The sequence below is a fragment of the Miniopterus natalensis genome, chromosome 11, assembly GCF_054644295.1.
Source record: "Miniopterus natalensis isolate mMinNat1 chromosome 11, mMinNat1.hap1, whole genome shotgun sequence".
Classification (NCBI taxonomy): domain Eukaryota; kingdom Metazoa; phylum Chordata; class Mammalia; order Chiroptera; family Miniopteridae; genus Miniopterus; species Miniopterus natalensis.
Window position 1 is genome coordinate 15,801,822 of NC_142091.1, and position 22,129 is coordinate 15,823,950.

Consider the following 22,129-nt stretch of genomic DNA (forward strand, 5'->3'; position numbering starts at 1 on the left):
TCGCCCCTTGCAAGGATCTGTTAATTCGTATCTGTGTACCAGCTCTAGACATTCTTTCTTAAACTGTTCTTGAAGAGATTTCACAATTGGATTTGAAGCATGTTGAACAGAGAACTGATTGGAGGATTCTTCTTTGACTCAGTAATTTGCTTTTATTGGCAGAGGGAACTAACCATTCTTGAGCACCAGGGTACATGCTCTGTCTAGACTGTTTGTTTCTTTTACTCATTCAAATTTGAAAAAAAGTATCTGGACTGAAGGGGAGGTTATTTTTGTATCTAAGATGTCCCTTGGAACTTAAGTTAGATAACTTTACAGTTATTTTTCTTCTGTTATATTTCCGTATATTACTACATTTACTGTAATTTTATACATTATTTAATCCCAATAATGTGAGGGTAAATATTAATCATTTTCTCGATTCTATAGCCTCCAAGAGGTTAAGATATTTGCCCAATCATAAAGCTATAAATGGCAGAGTCCGGATGTGAATCTGACTGTGGAACATCTTGTTTCTCATAATAGTAAGAGTGATTTCCCGCTTCTTGAAAGGGTGATGCAAGGTAGTGATTGGTGTTGTAAAGAAAAAGCTTTTAGTGCCTCATGAAAAGCTTGCATTAGGAACTCTGAGAATTTAGTCGTCTGTTTTTAGGTTATTTGTACTTTTATTATGACCCATATCTATTAGTTGGCATGAATCTGTTGCCATTTGATAAAGTAGTTTATTAACATTTCTAAAATCTCTCTCTTTAAAAGGAGATGGATTGATGGATGCCTTTCGACTGTCATTCTTCTGATCCTGTCAAACTTAAGCTTTCTTGTAGGATGGCTTATTTTCTAAATAACTGAATGCAATAAAAAATCCTGTATGGACTTGTGTCTGGATTATAGTAAGCATCTACTGGATTAACAGAAAGGTTTAGAGAAATATTGGGGAAACCACCCCCTTACTCATTTTATTTTTTCTCCATTTTTAATTTTTTCAGTTGGTTGGTGTTGAGATGAAAATGGATGAACTAGAACATTACTTTGTAGGGAAAAAACTGCACAAAGACCTGATCAGGTGCTTAAGTACTTGGCAGTGAAGAAAGGCAGGAAAAAGAAGGAAAAGCAGCCAGGAAGTTGCTCCCTTAGGAAGTTGGGCAGTTACTGTGGACCCTGGTGCAAGCTGAGCTCACAGGGGAATAATTGTACTGATACTCTTCAGAAAGGGCATGGCTGTTGTTACTTGTTTTATATTATACATACATGTAAAAATTTCATATTTATGATTTCCTCATAAAGGACAGGAATAGTAAATTTTCAGAGCAGAGAATTTTGGAAAATTGAATGAGAAAGAATGCAAATTGAGAAGTGTTGATTAATAAGTAAAATTTTTATTGAAATATGATTGGGTTGCCTGAAATTCAAATCCATTACATTCACAATACAATAGAAATGACTTGTGCCTCAGAATTTAATTTTAGAAAGTGATAAAAACGATTTTCTATACAAAAATACAACTAATGATACAAACAGTACCTCAGTCCACAGAAGCATATGAAAAGTAACAAAGTTTTCCTGCTTACACAAATGCAGTGCCCTGCTGTTTGTCTTAATTGGTTTTTGAAATGTAGAACTGAAAGAACTTGATTACTTTCTAATGGTGCTTTACATGAAATGTTTCAGGTTTCTTATTCTAAGCCCCAGAGTATTGCCTTTCCTTTCACCAATATGAGAAGAAATGATTCATATAGAATTTCTGCAGAGATTGATGTATTTTTTTTAAAAACTCAAGTGCTGTCTATTAAAATATTTTATTTTTTGCCCAAAAGGAATTCACTATTTAAAAATAATTTTCGCGTATGATTGTTAGGTTAAATTTTGATTTGGAGGTTTGTTTATATATTTTTCTATTACCTGCTCAGAATGTATGTTGAAGGCTCAGGTTAATTACAGTAGAGTATGATGAAATATAGGAATTCAGGAAAACTAGTAATCTTTATATTTGAGATTTATGACAGATTTTTTCTGCTTTTTAAATTTATTGTCATACCCCTTTGAGGGTTTTTTAAAACAACTTTATTGAGGTATAATTGACATATAATAAGTTGTGCATATACTATAAAGTATATAATTTGGTAAGTTTTGAAATATGTATATTCTCACAAATAAAAGATTCCTGGTACCCTTTCATAATTCCTCTCTCCCACCTCTCCCCATGCCCTCCCAACCCCTTTAGACAACCACTCATCTTTCTTTTGTTAAAGACTTGTTTGCATTTTCTAAAGTTCATACATGGGATCATATGTCATACACTCTTATTTTTGTTTGGCTTTTTAAACTCAGCATAATTTTGAGTTTCATTCATGTTGCGTTTTATTCATGTATGTAACAATAGTTTGTTACTTTTTTGGGGGGGTTAGTAGTGTACCCCAACACAATTTGTTTCTCCATTCATCTGTTGGTAGACATATAGAATGTTTCCATTTTTGGGCTATTATAAGTAAAGCTTTTTTGAGTTTTCAGGTACAAGTCTTCGTAGGTATGAATGCTTTCTTTCTTCTTGGGTGAATACCTAGGAGAGGAATGGTTAGATCACATAGTAACCATATGTTTAAATTTTAAGAAGCTGCCAAACTGTTTCACCAAGTAGTTGTGTCATTTTACATCACCACCAAGATCCTCCACATCCTTCTAGGAACTTGGAATGGTAGTCTTTTTAATTTTAACTATTGTAGTGGATGTGTAGTAGTATCTCATTGTGGCCTTAATTTGTTCCCCTAATGACTACGGATGCTGAGCATCTCCTCATGTGCTTATTTGCCACCTGGATATCTTTTTATAAGGTGCTTAGATGCTTAAATGAGAGAAATGCTTCTCATTTCTTTATTGGTAATTTGTATCTTTTCTCCCCCTGATCAGTAAAACTGGAAGTTTATCAATTTCACTGATTGTCTTAAGCAGCTTTTGGTTTCATTGAATGTCTTTATTTTTATTATTTATTTATTTATTTATTTATTTATTTGTACTCTGATCTTTATTTTTTCTTGTATTCTGCTTATTTTGGGTTTTATTTGCTCTTTTTCTGCTTTCTTAGTTGTAAGCTGAGGTCATTAATTTGCGATCTTTTCTAACAAAAGTATTTAGTGCTATAAACTTCCCCCTAAGTATTGCTTTAGCTGCATCTTACAGATTCTGATATGTTGTGCTTATATTTCTATTCAGTTCAAAGTACTTTAAAGTTTCTTTTTGATTTTGTTCTTGACCCATGGGTTATTTACCTGTATGCTGTTTAGTTTCCAAATAGTTGAAGATTTTTCAGTGATCTTTGTTGATGATTTCTAATTTAATTTCATTTATATGTAATGTGGTATAATTAGGTTCAAATCTAATTTTCTTGTTTTCTATTTGTCCTATCCTTTGTTTTCTTTCTTCTCTTTATCTGTCTTCTTCAGAAGTTTTTATGATTTTATTTCATTTCTCTTATTGTTATATGTATTTTTTGTTATTTTAGTGATTTCTTTAGCTTTGAATAGTATATATCTTTAACTTACCCACCTTCCAGTGATATTAGGCCACTCCTTTATGGCATAGGAACTTTACAATAGTTTGTTTATATTTCTCTTCTCCTGTCCTTTCTGTTACTGTTGTCATACATTTTACTTTTACTTTTCATAAACCCCTCATGTATTATTATTTTTGTTTAAATAGTTTTCTTAAGGAGATTGAAGTAATAAGAAAAAAGCATTATATATTTACCCTTATAGTCATAATTTCTGTTGCTCTTCCTTCCTTTGGGTTGATCCATTTTAGTCTGGTATAATTTTTCTTCTGCCTGAAGGCTTCTCTTCAACATTCTTTCAGCTTGTTATGTCTGAAAAAGTCTTCATTACACTTTTGTTTTTGAAAGATTTTCACTTGATACAGGATTCTAGGTCGACAATTTAAAGTACTTTAAAGATGATGTTGTCTTGCTTGCATTGTTTCCGATGAGAAATCTGCTGTCATACTTACCTTTGTTTCTATGTGCATAAATTTATCTTTTTTTCTCTCTGCCTGCTTTCAAAATGTTCTCTTTATCACTAGTTTTGAGCAATTCGATATGCCTTGGTGAAGCTTTTTTTCATGTCAGTTTTTTCTTTTTTGTACTTGGGGTTCCTTGAACTTCGTATTTAACAGATTTGGAAAGTTTTGGCTTTTGTTTCTTTTGTCTCCCATTCCTCTCTTTTAGGGACATGAATGACATGAATATTAGGGTGTTTAAAACTGTCCCACGGCTCTCTTGTGTTCTTTTCATTTTAAAATTTTTTTTCTCTATGTGTTTCAAATGTTCATGTTTACAATTTTTTTCTTTCTCAGTCTAATGTTCCATTATTCTTATCCAGGGTATTTTATTTTAATCTCAGGCATAATTTTTATTTGTAGAAATTCATTTTGATCTCTTGTATATCATAGTTGTTTCTAACATTTTGAACATGTGGAATACAGTTATAATAATAATTTTTAGTGCCCTTGTCTGCTGTTTCTTACATCTGCGTCAGTTCTGGGTTGATTTTGATTCATAGCTTTTTCTCCTAATGATGACTCTTATTTTTCTGTCTCTATGTGTGTGGTAATCTTTGATTGGATACTAGGTACTATGAATTTTACTTTGTTGAGTGCTGAATATTTTTGCATTTCTATAAATATTGTTGAGCTTTGTTCTGGGACATGGTTAAGTTAATTGGAAGCAGTTTGATCCTTTGACTCTTGCTGCTTTAACATTCGTTAGGTGGGCCCAGAACAGCATTTAGTCTAGGGCTTATTTCCCACTAATGAAGCAAGATCCTTCCCTAATACTCTATGTAGTGCTTCCTGAATTGTGAGTTTTCCTAGTTTGGCTAGTGAGACCAGGCACTGTCCTAGGAGTGCTGAATACTGTTCCTCTAACCTTTTGGCATGGTTCTTTTTCTGACTGTGGGTAGCTTCTTGCTGAACACTTCAGGGGAACTCTCTGCAGCTCTTTCTCCTTTAGCTGCTTGGGAATTCTTGGACTCTTAGCTATGCTTTCTGTACTGAGGAATCAGTCTTTGTCTGGGCTTACCCTCCCGGCATTGTGGTCTTAAGGCTTTCTTAGGGCAGCAAGCTGGGGCAACTCTATATGCCAGGAATCTGACATTGGCTTAAAATGTCTCTTTTCTTCTGTGAAGCTTCCTTAGTATAGAGTTGGTACATGATGTTAATCATAAATTAGTGTAAGTTGTCTGACTAATTCTGGGTTGACTGCAAAAGAACACATGCTCATTGTTTTTATGCTTTGAATGCAGTTAAATGTGTCATTTCCTTGGATTATTAATATCACATTGAATGAAAAGAGTTTCCTCAGATATGTAGTATTATGGCCTGATTCTAGTGTTTTTATTTATTTTTGTTTGTCTCCTTGTTTTAGAATGGGTATGGGAATATTAAATAATGAAGAATAGTTGACTTATATTATTTACCTCATTGTTACTGTGACTTTGTTCACTAATTATTATAACTTCCATAGGCCATCATGGCATTCTGACACAGAACCTTAAACTATTAGTTTATGGTGGAGCATTGAGAGATACATATGTCTGTGAATCATGATCTATTGGTACTGAGGCTTTGTAGAGGTCAATTAAAGTAGCATTTGAGTCTTGATGCTGTTATTTGCAGTGTGTCTGTACTTCATATGCTCTTAATCTGTCCTGTTCCAACAGAAGTCGTCTAGAGAGTGGGTCCATCCACATCCTGAGTGTTGATGAGAAGAACAAGTTGGGAGCCAAGATCATCAAGGCAGAGATGATGGGAAACATGGTGAGACTTTTATGTTGTTCTTTTGGAGAACAGTAATTAAATATTTAACTTCTGATGAGTAATTTTGGAATTTTCCTTAACAGTGTGGATATAGCACACTTTGAGGATAACTGCTGCTTATTGATTCTTTAAAGAAATTGAACACTTCTTAAAACAGTACTGTTTGTCTACTTCTAAATAAATTACCTACTTTCTCTGTCAGATTTCTGAAAGTTAAGATCTTAGGGAACTAAAAGCCTTTTAATTTCTTTTTTGCTTTGATATGTGCTTTATTCTTGCATTTCTAACTTACTGAACATATTTGAGGGAGATAAAGATATCATTGACTTCTTTCCCGTTTTTGGTCATGCATTGTTAAGGACATGCATTACTTTCTTATATTCCCTTACGTAGGAACCTAAAATATGAGCTCCTAAGAGGATGGTTAATTAATTTATTCAAATGTTAAGGAAATGTGTTTGTTCCTGATAGTGTTAGATACTTTGTGTGGGTTAGCTCATTTAATTTCTGTAATAATGCTGTGATTTAAGACTGATTTAGCTCAAAATTGAATAGAAATAGGGATGATTTGGTAAGAGCTGCATCCATCTATCAATCAATCAATCTATATGTCTATTGTCACATTTCTGTTATACTAATACATGTTACATTGCACATGACAGATTAGCAAAGTCAGATAGCTTCTTATGTCTTGACAGAATAGATTCCCTCATGATCATATGTAAGTACTCATCTCAAACTTAAATATAAGTAGCTTCTGTTTTGGTATACTAACAGTTCACCTTTTTGTTGTTGTTGTTAATCCTTGCCCAAGGATATCTTTCCCATTGATTTTCAGTGAGAGTGGAAGGGGGAGGGGAGAGAGAGAAAAAGAAAATGAGAAAATAAATGTGAGAGAGACACATTGGTTGCCTCTCTCATGTGCCCAAACCAGCAACCTAGCTAAGTACCCTTGACGGGGAATAGAATCCTCCACCCTTTGGTGCCCCGGCTGATGCTCTAACCCCTGAGCAACACCGACCAGGGCTTAATTTGGCACTCTTTAGTAGAACTAAAGGTGGCCAGACAAGATACTTCCATTTTTATTCATTCCTATGTCTAATAAAAGGCATATCTTGGGTATGCTGCTCTCCCTGCTTGAATCTGGTCCTTGGTAACACTGAACTCCAACTCAGAACTTTAACCCAGAAATTGGTAAGAGAGACACACAACAATAACTGTAGCAAGAAAATAAAGTTTGAATTTTGAAAGCACTAAAGAATTAGTTAAAATAGTGAAAGAGAGGTCACCAAGTTAGGAGGTTAACAGGTTAAAGGAAGTCTTCCTGTGTTTATGAAACCACTGCAGTGGAGAAGGCTATTTTTCGCTTGTCATATAAATCTGGTAATTTCTTTGTGATTTATTACTTTGTATGTCAGTTGTTTTATATAAATTCCTATAGACTTCCTGGAGTAAAAATGAAATATATTCAGTTTTTATCTAAATTACTTATCAACAATAAAGAAGGTAATATTTTAAGTCTTGTGATGTCTCCCTTCTTACAAATAACAGAGTTTGAAGATTGGAAGTTGATAATATCTAAGAAACTATAAAAATGTCATTCTTAAAGTTATGTATTTCCTTCATCTTCCAGCTTCCCTAAAATATATGTCCTTGTCATTATTTACTTTCAAAGCATAAAAAGATGCTGTGAATATTTGAGAAGTTTGTAAATGAGATAAGTTTATTTAGAAGTAATATTCTGGGCTGTGACTTGGCAGTTGCATTTAGGTGATGGCTACATGGCTGTTTATTATGCTATTTTTTTTTCTATTGTATCAGTTTGAAATATTATACAATGAGAATTTAACTTTATAGTCACAACGATTTTTTTTGTTTTTCTGTTTGAAGGAATTAGCTGAACAACTTAAAGCCCAACTTGAAAAGGCAAATAAATTCAAAGAAACTATAATACAGACATCATCAAAAAAGTATGGGGTAGAGGTAAGTAATAAAATTGTTTGAAGTTATATGATTACCTTGTATAATACTACTTGACAATGGTAATATTTTAATATAAGATGTGTCTCTAACTGTGCCGGTGTTTTTGTATGTGTGTATGCTTGTTTGCTGGTTTTAAAATGTATTTTTATATGAATTGCCTTATGTTCCACTAGTGTATCCTGATGGAAAAAAGCCTAGGCCAAGGGGACCTGCTTTTATTGTGGACTGGGTCACTTACTGACATTTGACTTTGTGCAAATCAAACTGGGTTTTAAGTTCTTCCTCTACAGAGTTAGGGACTTGAGTTTGGTGTTCATTTTATGCAAAGCAAATTATTTTGTTCCATGATTCATTCATCCATCTATTAGTGAACAAAACAGATAAAAACACCTACCTGTATGGAGTTTCATGTGGGTAGGGAGTGAGAGACAATGAACAATAAAAATAGTAAATTAGTGTATTAGAAAGTTATACATTCTATGGAAAGGTGGTGGGGATCTTGAGTGCCAGGTTTGCTTGGGATACAAGGACTAATTTCATTGAAAAAGTGACATCTATGCAAAGACTTAAATTAAATGAAGCAGTGAATCTGTGTATATGAATGAAAAGCATTTCGGGCATAAGGAATTTTTAAAGGTCCAAAGATGGGAGCATGTTGCTGTGTAGGAAGAACAGCAAGGAGGCTAGTATTGTTGGAGTGGAATGAATGAGAAGGGAAGTAGGAGGTCTAAGTCAGAGAGACTATGGGAGGCCAGTTCACATTAACCTTGAAAGTCATAGTAAGGAAGTGAGCTTTTATTCTTGGTGACATGAAAGCTGTTAAGGGTTTTCAGCAGATAATATAATTTGACAGGGCCAGCCTGGCTTCTTTGTTACGAAGAGACTGAAGGAGAATATGGGCTGAAGTTGGAGCTGAGTTCAGCTTTTGCATAATACACACAAGAAATGATAGTGGCTTTGACCGAGAGGGCTGAAGAGCTTGTTAGAAGTGATTAGATTTTTGCATATGCCTAAGTGTTTCTGTATGTATTTTGAAAGGAGAGCTGACAGGATTTTTATGATGGGTTAGATGGAAGGGGGAGTGTCAGATCAAGAGAGAAGGCACAGTGGACTCCACAGTTTTAGCCTGAGCATCTGGAAGAATACAATGGCTATTATTTGAGATGTGGAAGAAAGGAGAAATAGGTTTTTCAGGCAACAATTCGAAGTTCTGTTTTTGATATATTGCATTTAGATGTCTTTTAGGTGTGGAACTAGCAGAAATGTCAAGTAGACAGGTGGGTACGTATAGTTGGTTGTTGGGAGAAGCCTGGGCTGGAAATAGAAATTATGTAGGTTTTTGCATATTGATGACATTTAAACTATAATACTGCATGGAGTCACCATGAGAATAAATGTAGAGAGAAAAAGCTGAAGGGCTGAGTGGTGTGCATTACGGGGTTGAGAGGTTTATAATGAGGTTTATAACTAATTTTAAAGGACTGTTCTCAAAGATTAATTTACATAATTTAATGTCAGTATGAAAGGAGATGAAAATGTATGAAGTTAAGTTCCATAGAATTTTCTTCAAGCTAATATTATTAATGACTTAGATAATAGTATAGGGAGTATATTTATGAAATTGGCTGGTTTTACTAAATGGTACTAGCTAATGTTTTACAGAAGTGGATAATTAATTTCTTGCACAGATTAAGGAATTGAGAGTGGGAAACTGTATGTAGGACTAAAAAGCAGGGACTAAAGGAATAATGCTAAAACTAGGTTGTACTGTATAGCCTATCATATACTTTTGCCAAATTTATTTTTCCAGGTGTCCAGTGGTTATAATACTTTTGTACTCTGAAACTTTTATGTGGTTTCTTAGTGCTCACTATATGAAATGCTAGATCTTTCTGCAACATAGTCTCCCACAGGATAGCCCCCTTTTCAGCCTTGCCTTCAAGGTTCTCTTGTAACCTACATGTCTCTTTGACATTTACATGTGCTGTTACCTGTCAGATATCCTCTTGAGGCTTGCCCACTTTCCAGCTTCTCTCTGCCTCCTTTATGAAGCCTAAAGTATTCTCGAAGGAATTGATCTTTTCAAATATTATATATCTGTATTCTTGTCATAACCCTTTCATCTATACCTTTCTCTTTCCTGACACTTGTCACATGAACGGGTTCTAATGCTGTGGCTGGACTTCAGGGTATTCTTGAAATTAAAAGCAGTTCAACTGAAAAAAATGAAGCAGTTCTTCTGTCAAATGACATTTCTTCTTCTGTTTAAGGCTATCATAGAGTAATTGATAGATCATATCTCATCCCTTGAGCATAGAACGCTATATTATTACTGATGTCTTCACGTATTTTAGTTCCTTGTAGCTTTTGAACATTGGACCTCATAACTCAGTGGAGTATAATTCAAAGTTGTATTCAAACTAGTGTACAAAGTAGAATTCTATTTGTCAGCCTCTTTTGGAAACTGTATAGTTCTTTGAAGCTCTCAAAGAAAGGTTCTTATCCTAAGGGTTCTTTGAACCAAAAAGAAAATTTATCTTCTTTGCAGAGACGGGATACTTGCACGTTTAGTTCAGTCTCTACCATGCATATACTTAAAACAGACCTCTGCAACAATTCTGAAATGTTTTTCTACTGCCATTAAAGTCACTTACTCCATCAGGGTCAGGGCCTGGTGACTTACCTACCTTTCCGAGTAGTTTTGTTAAGACATGAGAATCGAATTTAAATTGGTTTATTACACCACAGCAATGTGCTGACTTTTAGAGGAAAATCCTGAAATACTTCTGTAGAAATTTTGCCCTTTCAGAGAAAACCAAAGAAAATCCCATTCGTAGAACAATTGGACGAGAAGAATCCTTTCATTTTTTAACTTATTTGTTATAAATGTTAGGTTGTTTGAATAAGGTAAATTTCTTGATTCAGTGATCTATGAATATTGTTTGGCTTTAGTGAAAAACCATCAGCACCTGCAATTATTGATTTGCTGATTTCTCTTCCCCTTTAGAGGGTGAACTATTTAGTATTTAGGGCAAGGTTCACATCTAATGCCTAGGGTAATGCTTGGCACATTGTAAATAACCAAGAAATACTTGAAATATTTGTTGTATGAGTGTCATCGATTTATTTTCTTCCCTATAGTTTTCTATTGTAAATCTTAAAAATGATCCATGAACTTCTAAATCCTCTCTCCTGGCCTTTCTATGAGTGTAGCTTCCTAATTTAAAGAATAACCCAGTTACGTAGTATCTCTGTCTAACTTGTGTTGGACACTGAGTGATGAGATCTATTGAGTTTGGGAAGATTGCCAACTCTGTATTGGGACAAACCTGATCTTCATTCTTTAATATATTAGATGCTAATCTGCCCTTCTATAACTTCTGCTGGTTGACAGTCCTTCGGTGGAATCACATCATAGACACATTTAATCTAAGGGAATTCCACTCTACACTTTTTTTTTCTAGTACAGGAAATTCATCTTACTATTTGCAGTAAATATGAAATAGTCTTTAATATTTAGTTCACACTGCTGGCAAAGGAGAGAAGTACATTATTAAAGTCCTCAGGCAGCTGTGTGGAGAGGGTTTTGTAGACATTCTCCTGAAAGAAATTGGGGAATTAACTGAAGGCCTTGGAGAGTCATAGAGAAACATTAATAACTAATTAAAGACATAGATAAACTCATCTGTGGCATTTTATAAATAAAGTACTTGAAAGTATTTGCAATAATGTGACCATAGTTTATTATTACTTTAACACTGCCTTATGAATCTGATTCTTAGATACATTTTAAGTTCACTATGTTACCATTTCAGTGATTCCTAGAATATCTGTATGCCTAGCCTGTTTTTCTTTGTTTTGGCATCCCAGTCTCTGCATCTGATAAAGACAGTAAAACAGAAAAAATTAACTACATTTGCCTTTCATTTCTAAGCAGTAAGGTTTGATCTTTATTTAACAAATATTTTTTAGTTCCTTCTTTCTAGAAGTTACTTGCATTCTCAATTTTCCAAATCAGATATTTTAAATTTAAAATAAACATTGTAGCTTGGCATTTATTGCACTATTTACCACATCATATTACCATAGGTACACTTTACTTGATCGTGTAGTATTTCCTAACAGAGTTAGTGCACAAAACTGTTATCTCCTTTTAGTCATTTAGCTAGTTTTCCCCTCAGCCAAGCAAAATAGGTCAGTGGATGTACCTACTTTATATACAGTTCAACCTGGTTTTTACCCTCCCGAAAGTATCCCTCATATCTGTGCCCTACAATTAGAAATAATAGTATGTTATATATTACTAGAAGGTTTATTTCTTTAAATAGACAATTACTAAATAGCAAACATTTTAAACTAAATGAAAGCAAAATAATTTCATAGATGATACAGAAATGCAGACACATTTTACAGTAATATACAGGGGTTTTCAAAAGTAGGTTTACTGTTGTGAGTTTGTGAAATAGTTTATTCTTGTATTATTTCTGAGTTATTGTATTATTTTCCATACTAACATCATAAACCTTTTGCCCACCCCTGTGTATAATCTTATATCTGTGCACTTTGTCACACATCACATTGAATTCATCTTGAAATAGTGTCAATTTTATCTGCTAAATCTGAAATCTGCAGTTTGCTTTTCTTACCTACTACACTAAGATGACCATTATCACTTCATCGTCGTCATCTGGACTTCTGAAGTAGCTGCTTTCCTTCCTGTCTCAATGCCTTTGCACAAAGTCTTTCCTTTGTTAAGAATATTGTCCTTCTTCCCACTCTTCTCTTAGTTACTGCCTATTCATCCTTTAGTTCTTAACTAAGCATCATCAGACATATTGATCTTTGGGAAACATTCTCTTTGGAAATAGACCACATAAATAAGATTAACTATACGGGTCCTGGCCTGTGTGGCTCAGTTGGTTGAGCATCATCCCATCCCTTGCACCAGAAGGTTGCTGGTTTGATTCCTGGTCAGAGCACATGCCTGTGTTGTGGGCTTAATCCCCAGTAGGGGACGTGCAGGAGACAGCCGATCGATGTTCCACTCTCAAGTCCATGTTTCTCTTTCTCTCTCCCTCTCCCTTCCTCTCTCTAAAAATCTATAAATATATATATAAATTAATTGTACACATGTATAATTACAGCTTTGATGGTGCTTGAAAGGAAAAGTATAGGAATACGGGGGTAGTAAAGAGGGCCCAGTGTAGTTTGGGCATCCAAAGAATGTGTTGAGTCTATAGCCATTATTTTTGGATCTTATCACCACTTTTGTAACATTGCCAAAGGAAAAGCTATTTTCTTTATGACTACTATCTCTATGATTTGTTTCTATGCCACAGAAATAATTTTTAACATGGCTGCCAAGTATTTCCTGGATGTGAGTGATGACCCATAGGCATCAGTCATGGACTGGGAAACACCCACTCATAGGGCTTTGGCCATATTTAATGGTTGATGCATTCTGGAACAGTTTTTCATTTTGTTTTGTGAAAAGTGGCCTCTCAAGTAGAATGATTTAGAGAAACCTGTAGTTATTTTGGATAGCTGTGATTTTATATTTATTAGATTGAATTTTGAGGTGAAGAATTACTTGGTGGACTTTCTCAGATTTTGAACCAGGCAGGACTCTCCAACAGATACCGAAGCCACAAATAGTTTTCTTGGAGAAAGAAGGTGAGTCAGCAGCAGCCTCTCTCCGCCTCTATTCCCCCGAGAGCTCATTAGTTTTTTTCTAAGTCCACTGTCAGCATTTCATTTCTTTCCTATTATGTATTTAAATGTAAGGGGAAATAGAAACGTTCTCCGTATGGGAAATAGTGAGTTCTTATAGCACTTGAGACTTTTATGTTCTCTTCAGGGTTTGACTCTTATATGTTCTCTTTCCAGATTTTTTTTTTGCTGGAAGGAGAGGGATGATGTCACATATTTATATTGTATTTTTGAAACTTAAGAGGAAAACATTTTAAGTGAAACAAATCAACCCTAAAGTAAATTTTATCCGTATATATTTAGAAATTACTTTAGCCATATTATAGAATGCATAACAGTTAGAAGTCAAATTTAATGTGTTTTTTGGAAAGCTAAAATTTTAATTTTCATTTTTATAGTGCATACTAAGTATGCAGGTACCAAACAAGTTCTGACTAGAATAATTGTACTAGACATTTGCAAATAAAGGTTTATGAGGAAGAGAAAATAAAGTTAGTTGAGTGAAACTGAATAACATCCAAAAGTCCAAAAAACAAAAGAAAAACACTTGAAATGATAACACAGTGAATCAGAAAAAAATTATGAATTTGTTAAGTTCCTATTTACCCAGAAATACCAAGTGAACCATCCATATGAGATTCTTTGAATTAAGTCTAAAAATTAAGTTATAAAATATGGATTGGTTTAGAAATCTGTACCATTTGAGCATTATACGAATTGTTGAATAAAGAATTACTGACTTCAGGAAACCAATTTGATTTTAATTATTTTAATTATTTTTTACTTAGGTTTTATTTCTAAATTTATTTAATTGAATTTCAAGATATAATTTTATTTTTTAAGACAATGATATTGACATGTATAGTACTACTACTCCAGCTATCATTATTATAGTAATAGGTGATATTTTTTGAGGGCATACTGTGCCAAGACTTGTTTTAAACACTTTATATATAGAAATTTATTTAATTCTCATTAAAATTTTATGAGGTCATTTATCATCATTTTATGAATAAATAAAGTGCAGGATGAGTTGAGTCTCAATTAAGTTTTAATTTGATGGCAAGAAATAAGGTTGGGTATGTTTGTGCTATTTAAAATTATTTAAAGTAAATAAAAATTATTTAGAATAATTGCTTTGATGTTTGAAATATAAAAAGACAGTCCTCCCTGGATGTTGAAGTTAATTTTAGAGTTATGCAAGCTCTAAACACAAAAATTTAAGTTGTCTAGAAGTGCTCACATAATTAAATAGAAAATTTCGTTGAAGTGATTTTGTATATGGACTTGAGAAAATAAATTGAAGTATATTTTTATTTTTTCATTCTTATGTGACTTCTAATTTTAAGTGTAATATACATTCTTTGACGAATATGAAAAATGGGGGGAAAAAAGGCAAACATAAAGGAGAAAGTAAAAATCGGCCCAAATCCTACCATTTACCCACTGATAAATATTTTCAGTATTTCCCTGCAGATTCCCTCCATGTTAAAATATTTAACAAGTCATTGGTGAGGCTAAAATAAATATGTACTTTCATTTTAATTCTAGAGCATGCTCTAGAACAATTCAGGATAGCCTAGATGGCTTGAACAACTTAAAAGATGTGGTCATGGAATATCTTTTCAGCTTGCATAGTGGTCTCTGTAGCCTAAAGAATTTGGAAAATTATTGAGCAGCATTTCTTTTTTTAATGTATCTTTATTGATTTCAGAGAGAGGAAGGGAGAGGGAGAGAGAGAGAGAAACATCAGTGATGAGAGTCATGGATCGGCTCCCTCCTGCACGCCCCCTGCTGGGGATCAAGCCCACAACCCAGGCATGTGCCCTAACTGGGAATTGAACTGCCATCTCTGGATCCTAGGTTGGTGCTCAACTGCTGAGCCCCGCCTGCTGGGCTGAGCAGCATTTCTGAGTGCTGTGATTAGAGGTGCATTAACGCTTTGAGTCTTTCACTCTATACAAAAACATAGCAATCACAGCCAAAATATAAAATGAGAAAATTGAAAGAGATGTACGTAGCATGGTTCAAAAATACACACTTCTCTGTGAATAGGAAACTGAACAGAAACATAAAACAATAGGAGCTTACAGGGATCCAGCTTCAGAACTAGTCAGTGTGACTGAGAATTGAGCTCATCTGATATGGTAGGATTTAAAAGATCCCCTCACACAGCATCTCTGTGCCTGAACCAGGTTTGAGGGTTCCTGGGAAATGAGTCTGGAAAATACTTTGCGTACTTAAGGCTGTAGCTCATAGGAAATCGTTTAAGGTGGGAAGTGTAGAAAAAGTAGATATAATCTTGCAGCCATGTGAAATAGCCCCAATATCACAGTGTGAGATTTTCATTGTAAGAACTGGGAATCCTGATGGGCTGAGTGGAGAGTGTCAAAACTATGTTAGTGAGGGGTAAGAGTAGGCAGAGAGACACGAAGGATGGGAAAAACTTCCACTTAAGATAAGCTTGCATACCAGCATACCAGAAAACATTAGTTTTCCCTAAGAAAGATAGTAAAAAATAATTGGGCTATAAATACTCATTTCCAGTAAATTTAAATGGTAGCGCAGTCTTAAAATGGTTTTAAAATTAATTATATTTAGTAGCTAAAGTTATGAGAACATAATATTCGTAAAAAAGAATAAGATATTACGAAATAAAACCAGGCCAAGGTAAAACAATAATAACTGGATATGAAAAAGAAACAATATTCTATGAATTTTAGGGATGAGATAGGATAAATCCTAAGCAGGACCCAAGTCAAAGAAAGAAAGAAAGAATTAAATGAAAGGTAACAAAATTAGAGCTAATATTTATTTATCACTTTTATACCTAGGCATTGTTCTAAATACCTGACATGTATTAATTTATTTGATCCCCAAAACACCTTGTTTATTTTACAGATGAGGAAATTGAGGTGATTGAATAACTTGCAAGATTATAGAGTGAGGCAGGATTGGAACATAGGCATTCTGCCTCTAGAGTTCACACCAGCACACTGTATTATTAGCCAATAATGACACAGAAGAGAGAAAATGTATCAAAGAGTAGATATGAGATATGATGATGGATAGATAAAAGCTGAAATTACTGAAATAGAAAACCAAAAATAAGTGGAAGTGATAAAAAACCATAATGAAGAGTTTGTGTGTTTTCTTTTGGGAAAAAAACCAACTGATTAAGGGTACAAAAATAGAAGACAAAAATGAACAGTATTAAGAATTGAAAAGAGGAGATATAACTAAAACTGCTATGAGTCCATCTGATGCCTTTATGGGTTAAGGTGCCTCTTTTGAGGAGGTGCTTCCTGTGAATATCTTTGTGTAAGTAAAAAAATAGCCTTGAATCAGGATCTACATCTCAGTGCATATAATGTAACTGAGTGTGCAGTCTGCTCACGCCTGGGCTGGGTACTTGTGTGCAGTGAACAACCTGCTCTATGTGGACATAATTAGACACGCAGTGGAGATTGTTCACAAATCAGGACAATGTTAAGACCAATAATAACTGCTTATTTCTTGAAATATTAAAAGATTAAAAATGGAAACAGAAGCTATCTGACTTTCAGTGATGACAAACTTGCAGAATACCAACTGCTGGTCAGGAAATCTGATCTAGTGGAAGACTTTCCTTTGTTCCCAGAATGCTAGAAAAGGCTTTCAAATAAATGTTTAGAATTTTTCATGCCAGCTTTGAATCAAAGCAGTATAGGTGTTTCCCTTTCCTTTTCTTTTTAATCGATGTGTTTCATACAAATAGTGCTAACAGGCCTACATCAAAGAGCAACAGTGCCTTGAGCCCTTTACAGACTTGATCCGTCCTGGAGGCTGCTACTTTTAGTTCTTTGTGGTTTCTTCAGGCTTTTACTTCTCTGTTTCTAAGCAAAGTTGTCTCTTGATTCTGTAGTAGACACTGCTAAGCTAAATTATATTATGATTGCCTTTCTTTTATGTAAAAAATTTTGTTCTTAATTGGCGTTAATATTTGCTTTATTTATTTTTTTGGTTTGCTTTATTTTCTTTGGCCTGTGGCTCCTAATTTGTTGATCCTAATATAGATTCCTAAATAACCCCCATATTGTGTATTAATGTAGTAGCAAACATAGAACTTACTCATTATTTCTAGTCCTCTTAATGTTTATGTCTTGGGTACCCAAAGTGAGAAGACTTAGTGTCCTTCGTATTGGCATGCCTAAGGAACAGAAAGTAGAAAATCCGGGAGAAGAGGAAAGTAGAAGGGACAGTGGCTTAGCTATGGGAGCATAATCAATCTGTCCGAGGCATCACCTTGTTAATTCTAGTCATCAAGCATTTGTTGACTACCCACTGTTTTTTTAACGCTATGCTAGGTTTAGTAGATAACCAAGAAGTATATTGCTTGGTTTTTGGCCTAGAAAAGTGGCAGAGACATATAATTGTAAACAGATAAATAGTTACATAAAAGATTGTGTTCTAGCAATATAAACATGCCTAAAATTACTTAGGAAGTAAAATGTCAGTAAGTTAACGAAAAGTATGAAGAGCTAGAGAAAAGGTGAATTTGAAGAGGGCCTTAGTATTTAAATTTGAAGGCCTGTATACTATATTAAGGTACTTGGCCTTTATTCCATTTCTAGTACAGTATTTGCCAGACTGTGATGTAGGATCAGAGGTTTGTTTGTTTTTTGTTTTGTTTTTTTAATTTTCCAGTTCATCATGGACTAACAGTTTTGTAAAACACAATAAAATTATAGAAAAATGAAATAAAGATATAAAATATAGGTCCAAATTTTATATATATTAAACTAACATAAAATTACTCTTTAAGATTGTTGTGGAAGTTTTTAAACACTGATTTTTGTGTTTAATTCACCCTGGCTGGTAATTCTCAGATTCACACTGGCCTGTGGACCACACTTGAGTGGTCTTGATTTCCTAGATGATAATGGGGTCTTTGCAGGATTTCAGTAAAGAATGGCATGATTATATTTGTTTAACGTGATGAAGTGTTTGACAACATGAGTGATAATTAGGTTTCAGGCTGGAGGTCTGGAAACCAAGGAACCCTGGTGGAATCATTGAATGGTAGCTTGTAATGGAGGAGAAAGTGAAATTGACTTTCTTTATACTGATAATTCATATAGAAAATAATTCTTTCAAAAGGCTATAAGCTTATGGACAGGGACTAGATTTCTTTTAGTTACTACATAAGATAGGCACTTTTTTTTTGCTTTGTGCTTTTCTGTTTTTGTTTTAAATTTTATTTATCTTTATTGAAAGTATTGCATACGTCCCTTTCCTCCCCCATTGACCCACTCCACCCCACAGCCCCCCGCCAGGCCTACTGCACTATTGTCTGTGTCCATGGATTATGCATATATGCATATAAGTTCTTTGGTTAATGTCTCTCCTCTCCCCTTCCCTCTTAGCTTTGTCAGTCTGTTCCATGCTTCCATGTCTCTGGATCTATTTTGTTCGTCAGTTTATTTTGTTCATTAGATTCCACATATAAGTGAGATCATGTGACACTTGTTTTTCTCTGACTGGCTTATTTCGATTAGCATAGTACTCTCCAGGTCCCTCCATGCTGTCTCAAAAGATAAGAAATCCTTTTTTTTTTTCTTCTTTTTTTTTTAACAGCTGCATAGTATTCCATGGTGTAAATGTACCACAGCTTTTTTATCCACTCATCTACTGATGGGCACGTGGGCTGTTTCCAAATCTTGACTATTGTAAATAATGCTGCTATGAACATAGGAGTGCATGTATTTTTTCTGATTGGTGTTTTGGGATTCTTAGGATATATTCCTAGAAGTGGGATCAGTGGGTCAAATGGCAGTTCCTAAATTTTTAATTTTTTGAGGAAACTCTATACTGTTTTCCACAGTGGCTACACCAGTCTGCATTCCCACCAGCAGTGCACTAGGGTTCCCCTTTCTCCACACCCTCGCCAGCACTTGTTATTTGTTGATGGCAGCCATTCTCACAGGTGTGAGGTGATACCTCATTGTCATTTTGATTTGCATCTCTCTGATGATTAGTCACGTTGAACATTTTTTCATGTCTCTTGGCCATCTGTATGTCCTATTTGGAGAAGTGTCTGTTCAAGTCCTTTGCCCATTTTTTAATTGGATTGCATGTCTCCCTTTTGTTAAGTTGTATGAGTTGTTTATATATTTTGGAAATTAACACCTTGTCAGATGTGCCATTGGCAAATATGTTCTCCCATACAGTGGGCTCCCTTTTCATTTTGTGGATGGTTTATTTTGCTGTGCAGAAGTTTTTTATTTTGATGTTCCATTTGTTTATTTTCTCCTTTGTATCCCTTGCCCTAGGAGATATATTGGAAACATATTGCTACAAGAGATGTCTGAGATTTTTCTGCCTATGGTTTCTTCTAGAATTTTTATGGTTTCATGACCTACATTTAAGTCTTTTATCCATTTTGAGTTTAATCTTGTGTACAGTGTAAGTTGGTGGTCTAGTTTCATTTTTTTGCATGTACCTGTCCAATTTTCCCAACACCATTTGTTGAAGAGACTGTCTTTACTCCATTGTATGCTTTTGCCTCCGTTGTCAAATATTAATTGAGTGTAATGGCTTGAGTCCATTTCTGGGTTCTCTGTTCTGTTCCACCGATCTATATGCCTGTTCTTGAGCTAGTACCAGGCTGTTTTGATTACAGTGGCTTTGTAGTATAACTTGATATTTGGTTTTGTGATCCTTCCTACTTTGTTCTTCTTTCTCAAGATTGCTGTGGCTATTCAGGGTCTTTTTGGTTCCATATAAATTTTTGGAGTGTTTGTACAGATCTGTGAAATATGTGGTTGGTATTTTAATAGAGATTACATTGAATCTATAGATTGCTTTTGGTAGTATGGACATTTTAATGACATTAATTCTTCCAAACCACAAACACAGTATATTCTTCCACTTGTTTATATCTTCCTCTATTTCTTTTTTCAATATCCTATGGTTTTCTGAGTAAAGGTCTTTAACCTTCTTGGTTAAGTTTATTCTAAGGTATCTTATTTTAGGCACTTTTAAAAATAATGAATGAATGAATGAATGGGTCAGAGAGGTAAGGCAGAACCAGGAAAGAAGAGTGTTTAAAATTGGACAAAGAAGACTTTTAGGCTGAGAATATAATAAGCAGAATCAAATGCTTTTCAATCAAGTTAGATTATAATTGGTAAGTATTTATTAGATTTAATAATTTGAACGTCCTTAGGAGATCAGCTTTAGCAATAAGATAAACTTAGAAACCCGATAATATCTCTATTATCCAATAAGAGTGAATAGAGATGCCCTTTAAAATAAAAAAGAAGAAAAAGAATGTAATCTTTATAATTTATTTAATATTGTATATGAATGTAAGATCAGAATTGGTATGTATTTTTTAAAATTATATTTCAACAGGGGAACTAAATCTTTATTGAATTGAATTTATTTTTAGTAATTGATTCTGATTTCAGAAGAAAATTGAAGTGTGAATAATTGGCTTGGTCTTGTTTCAAATTGATTTTTAATAAAGTAGTTGTCTAATATTCTTTATATAATTCTTTATTAGAGCGTTTCCAGTAGCATTCTCTTTTCATCATAGAATAAAGTTTACTCTTATTCTATACTATACCAGCCATGTATGTATTTGGCTAAAAATATGTTAAAAAAAAAAGATTATGGAATGAATGTGTGTGAGATATAACTTCTCAAGATTCAGAGAAGTGAAAAGTGCTTCCAGACTGTTAATGGAAAAAGAATAGAAGTTGTGTGGAGTATAATTGTGTGTGGAGTAGCCTATTTAATAGTTGTGTAGAGTGGCTAATTTAACAAGTTTGTTTTGTCATTTAGTTGCTTTATTTCTGATAATCAAGTTTCAGTAGAATCTTTTTAAATTGGAGAAACATCAGTTAGATATGATCTCTGCATAAGTGATAGACACTCTCATACAGTGTCTGTTTGAATACTGGTTCTTGGTCATCTTTTAATATTGTCTAGATGAAAACTTTATTTGAAGTTGGCTTCTGTGATTGCTTTAAAAACAATAAAATAAACTTTGGATATTTTTCCCCACCTTTTTCCTGAAAAGATTATGATCATTTTATATTATAGTGGGTAATGAAGTCCAGGAGACTTGAGATAATTCGTTATATTATGTGAAAGCTAGGATCACTTTTATGCTTTTATATCCTTGTTATGAAATATAAGCATTCAGTACTCTTCTCAATAATGTCTGAAATTATCTCTCAATCTCCCCATAGAGTGAAGACCGGCAAGAAGTGATTCTTGTCAGAACAGATCAATCTGGGAGAGTCTGGCCTGTGAACACACCAGGGAAACCTCTGGAACCTAAAGGAGGAAGAAGGCCGAGGCAGATGGTATGTTGCACATTCATATATTTTCTAAATTCAGAATTCCTTTTTCCTCCTTGGGACTTCCTTTGTATCAGACTACTTCAAAATATTTTCTGAAATGTTGCTGTGTAATGCAAATATTAGAAGGCAGTAAATTATGTTACTACTTTTATTCTTAGTTATATCCCTTTGTCTTTTATAAAATGGAATCTGATTCAATTACAGTTTTCAAATAACTGTGAACATTGTTAAAGGTGATTTTAATTTTAGTGTATATTTCTTTGATGATGTTTCTAGTTTCTGTT

The 22,129-nt window shown here is 34.0% G+C and overlaps 1 protein-coding gene across 5 annotated transcripts in view; it reads left to right on the plus strand.

Moving 5' to 3' along the window:
* Nucleotides 1-22,129, plus strand: part of CWF19L2 (CWF19 like cell cycle control factor 2) — an 89,565-nt gene that overhangs the window by 27,937 nt on the left and 39,499 nt on the right. For all 5 annotated transcript variants that reach the window (XR_015715267.1, XR_015715268.1, XM_016207455.2 and 2 more), the window contains 3 exons: nucleotides 5,706-5,802; nucleotides 7,693-7,785; nucleotides 21,732-21,848. Coding sequence is in view for 3 of the 5 variants with exons in the window: in XM_016207455.2 (XP_016062941.2) it covers nucleotides 5,706-5,802; nucleotides 7,693-7,785; nucleotides 21,732-21,848 (307 nt within the window). In the remaining 2 variants the exon portion in view is untranslated. The remainder of the gene's footprint in view (nucleotides 1-5,705; nucleotides 5,803-7,692; nucleotides 7,786-21,731; nucleotides 21,849-22,129) is intronic.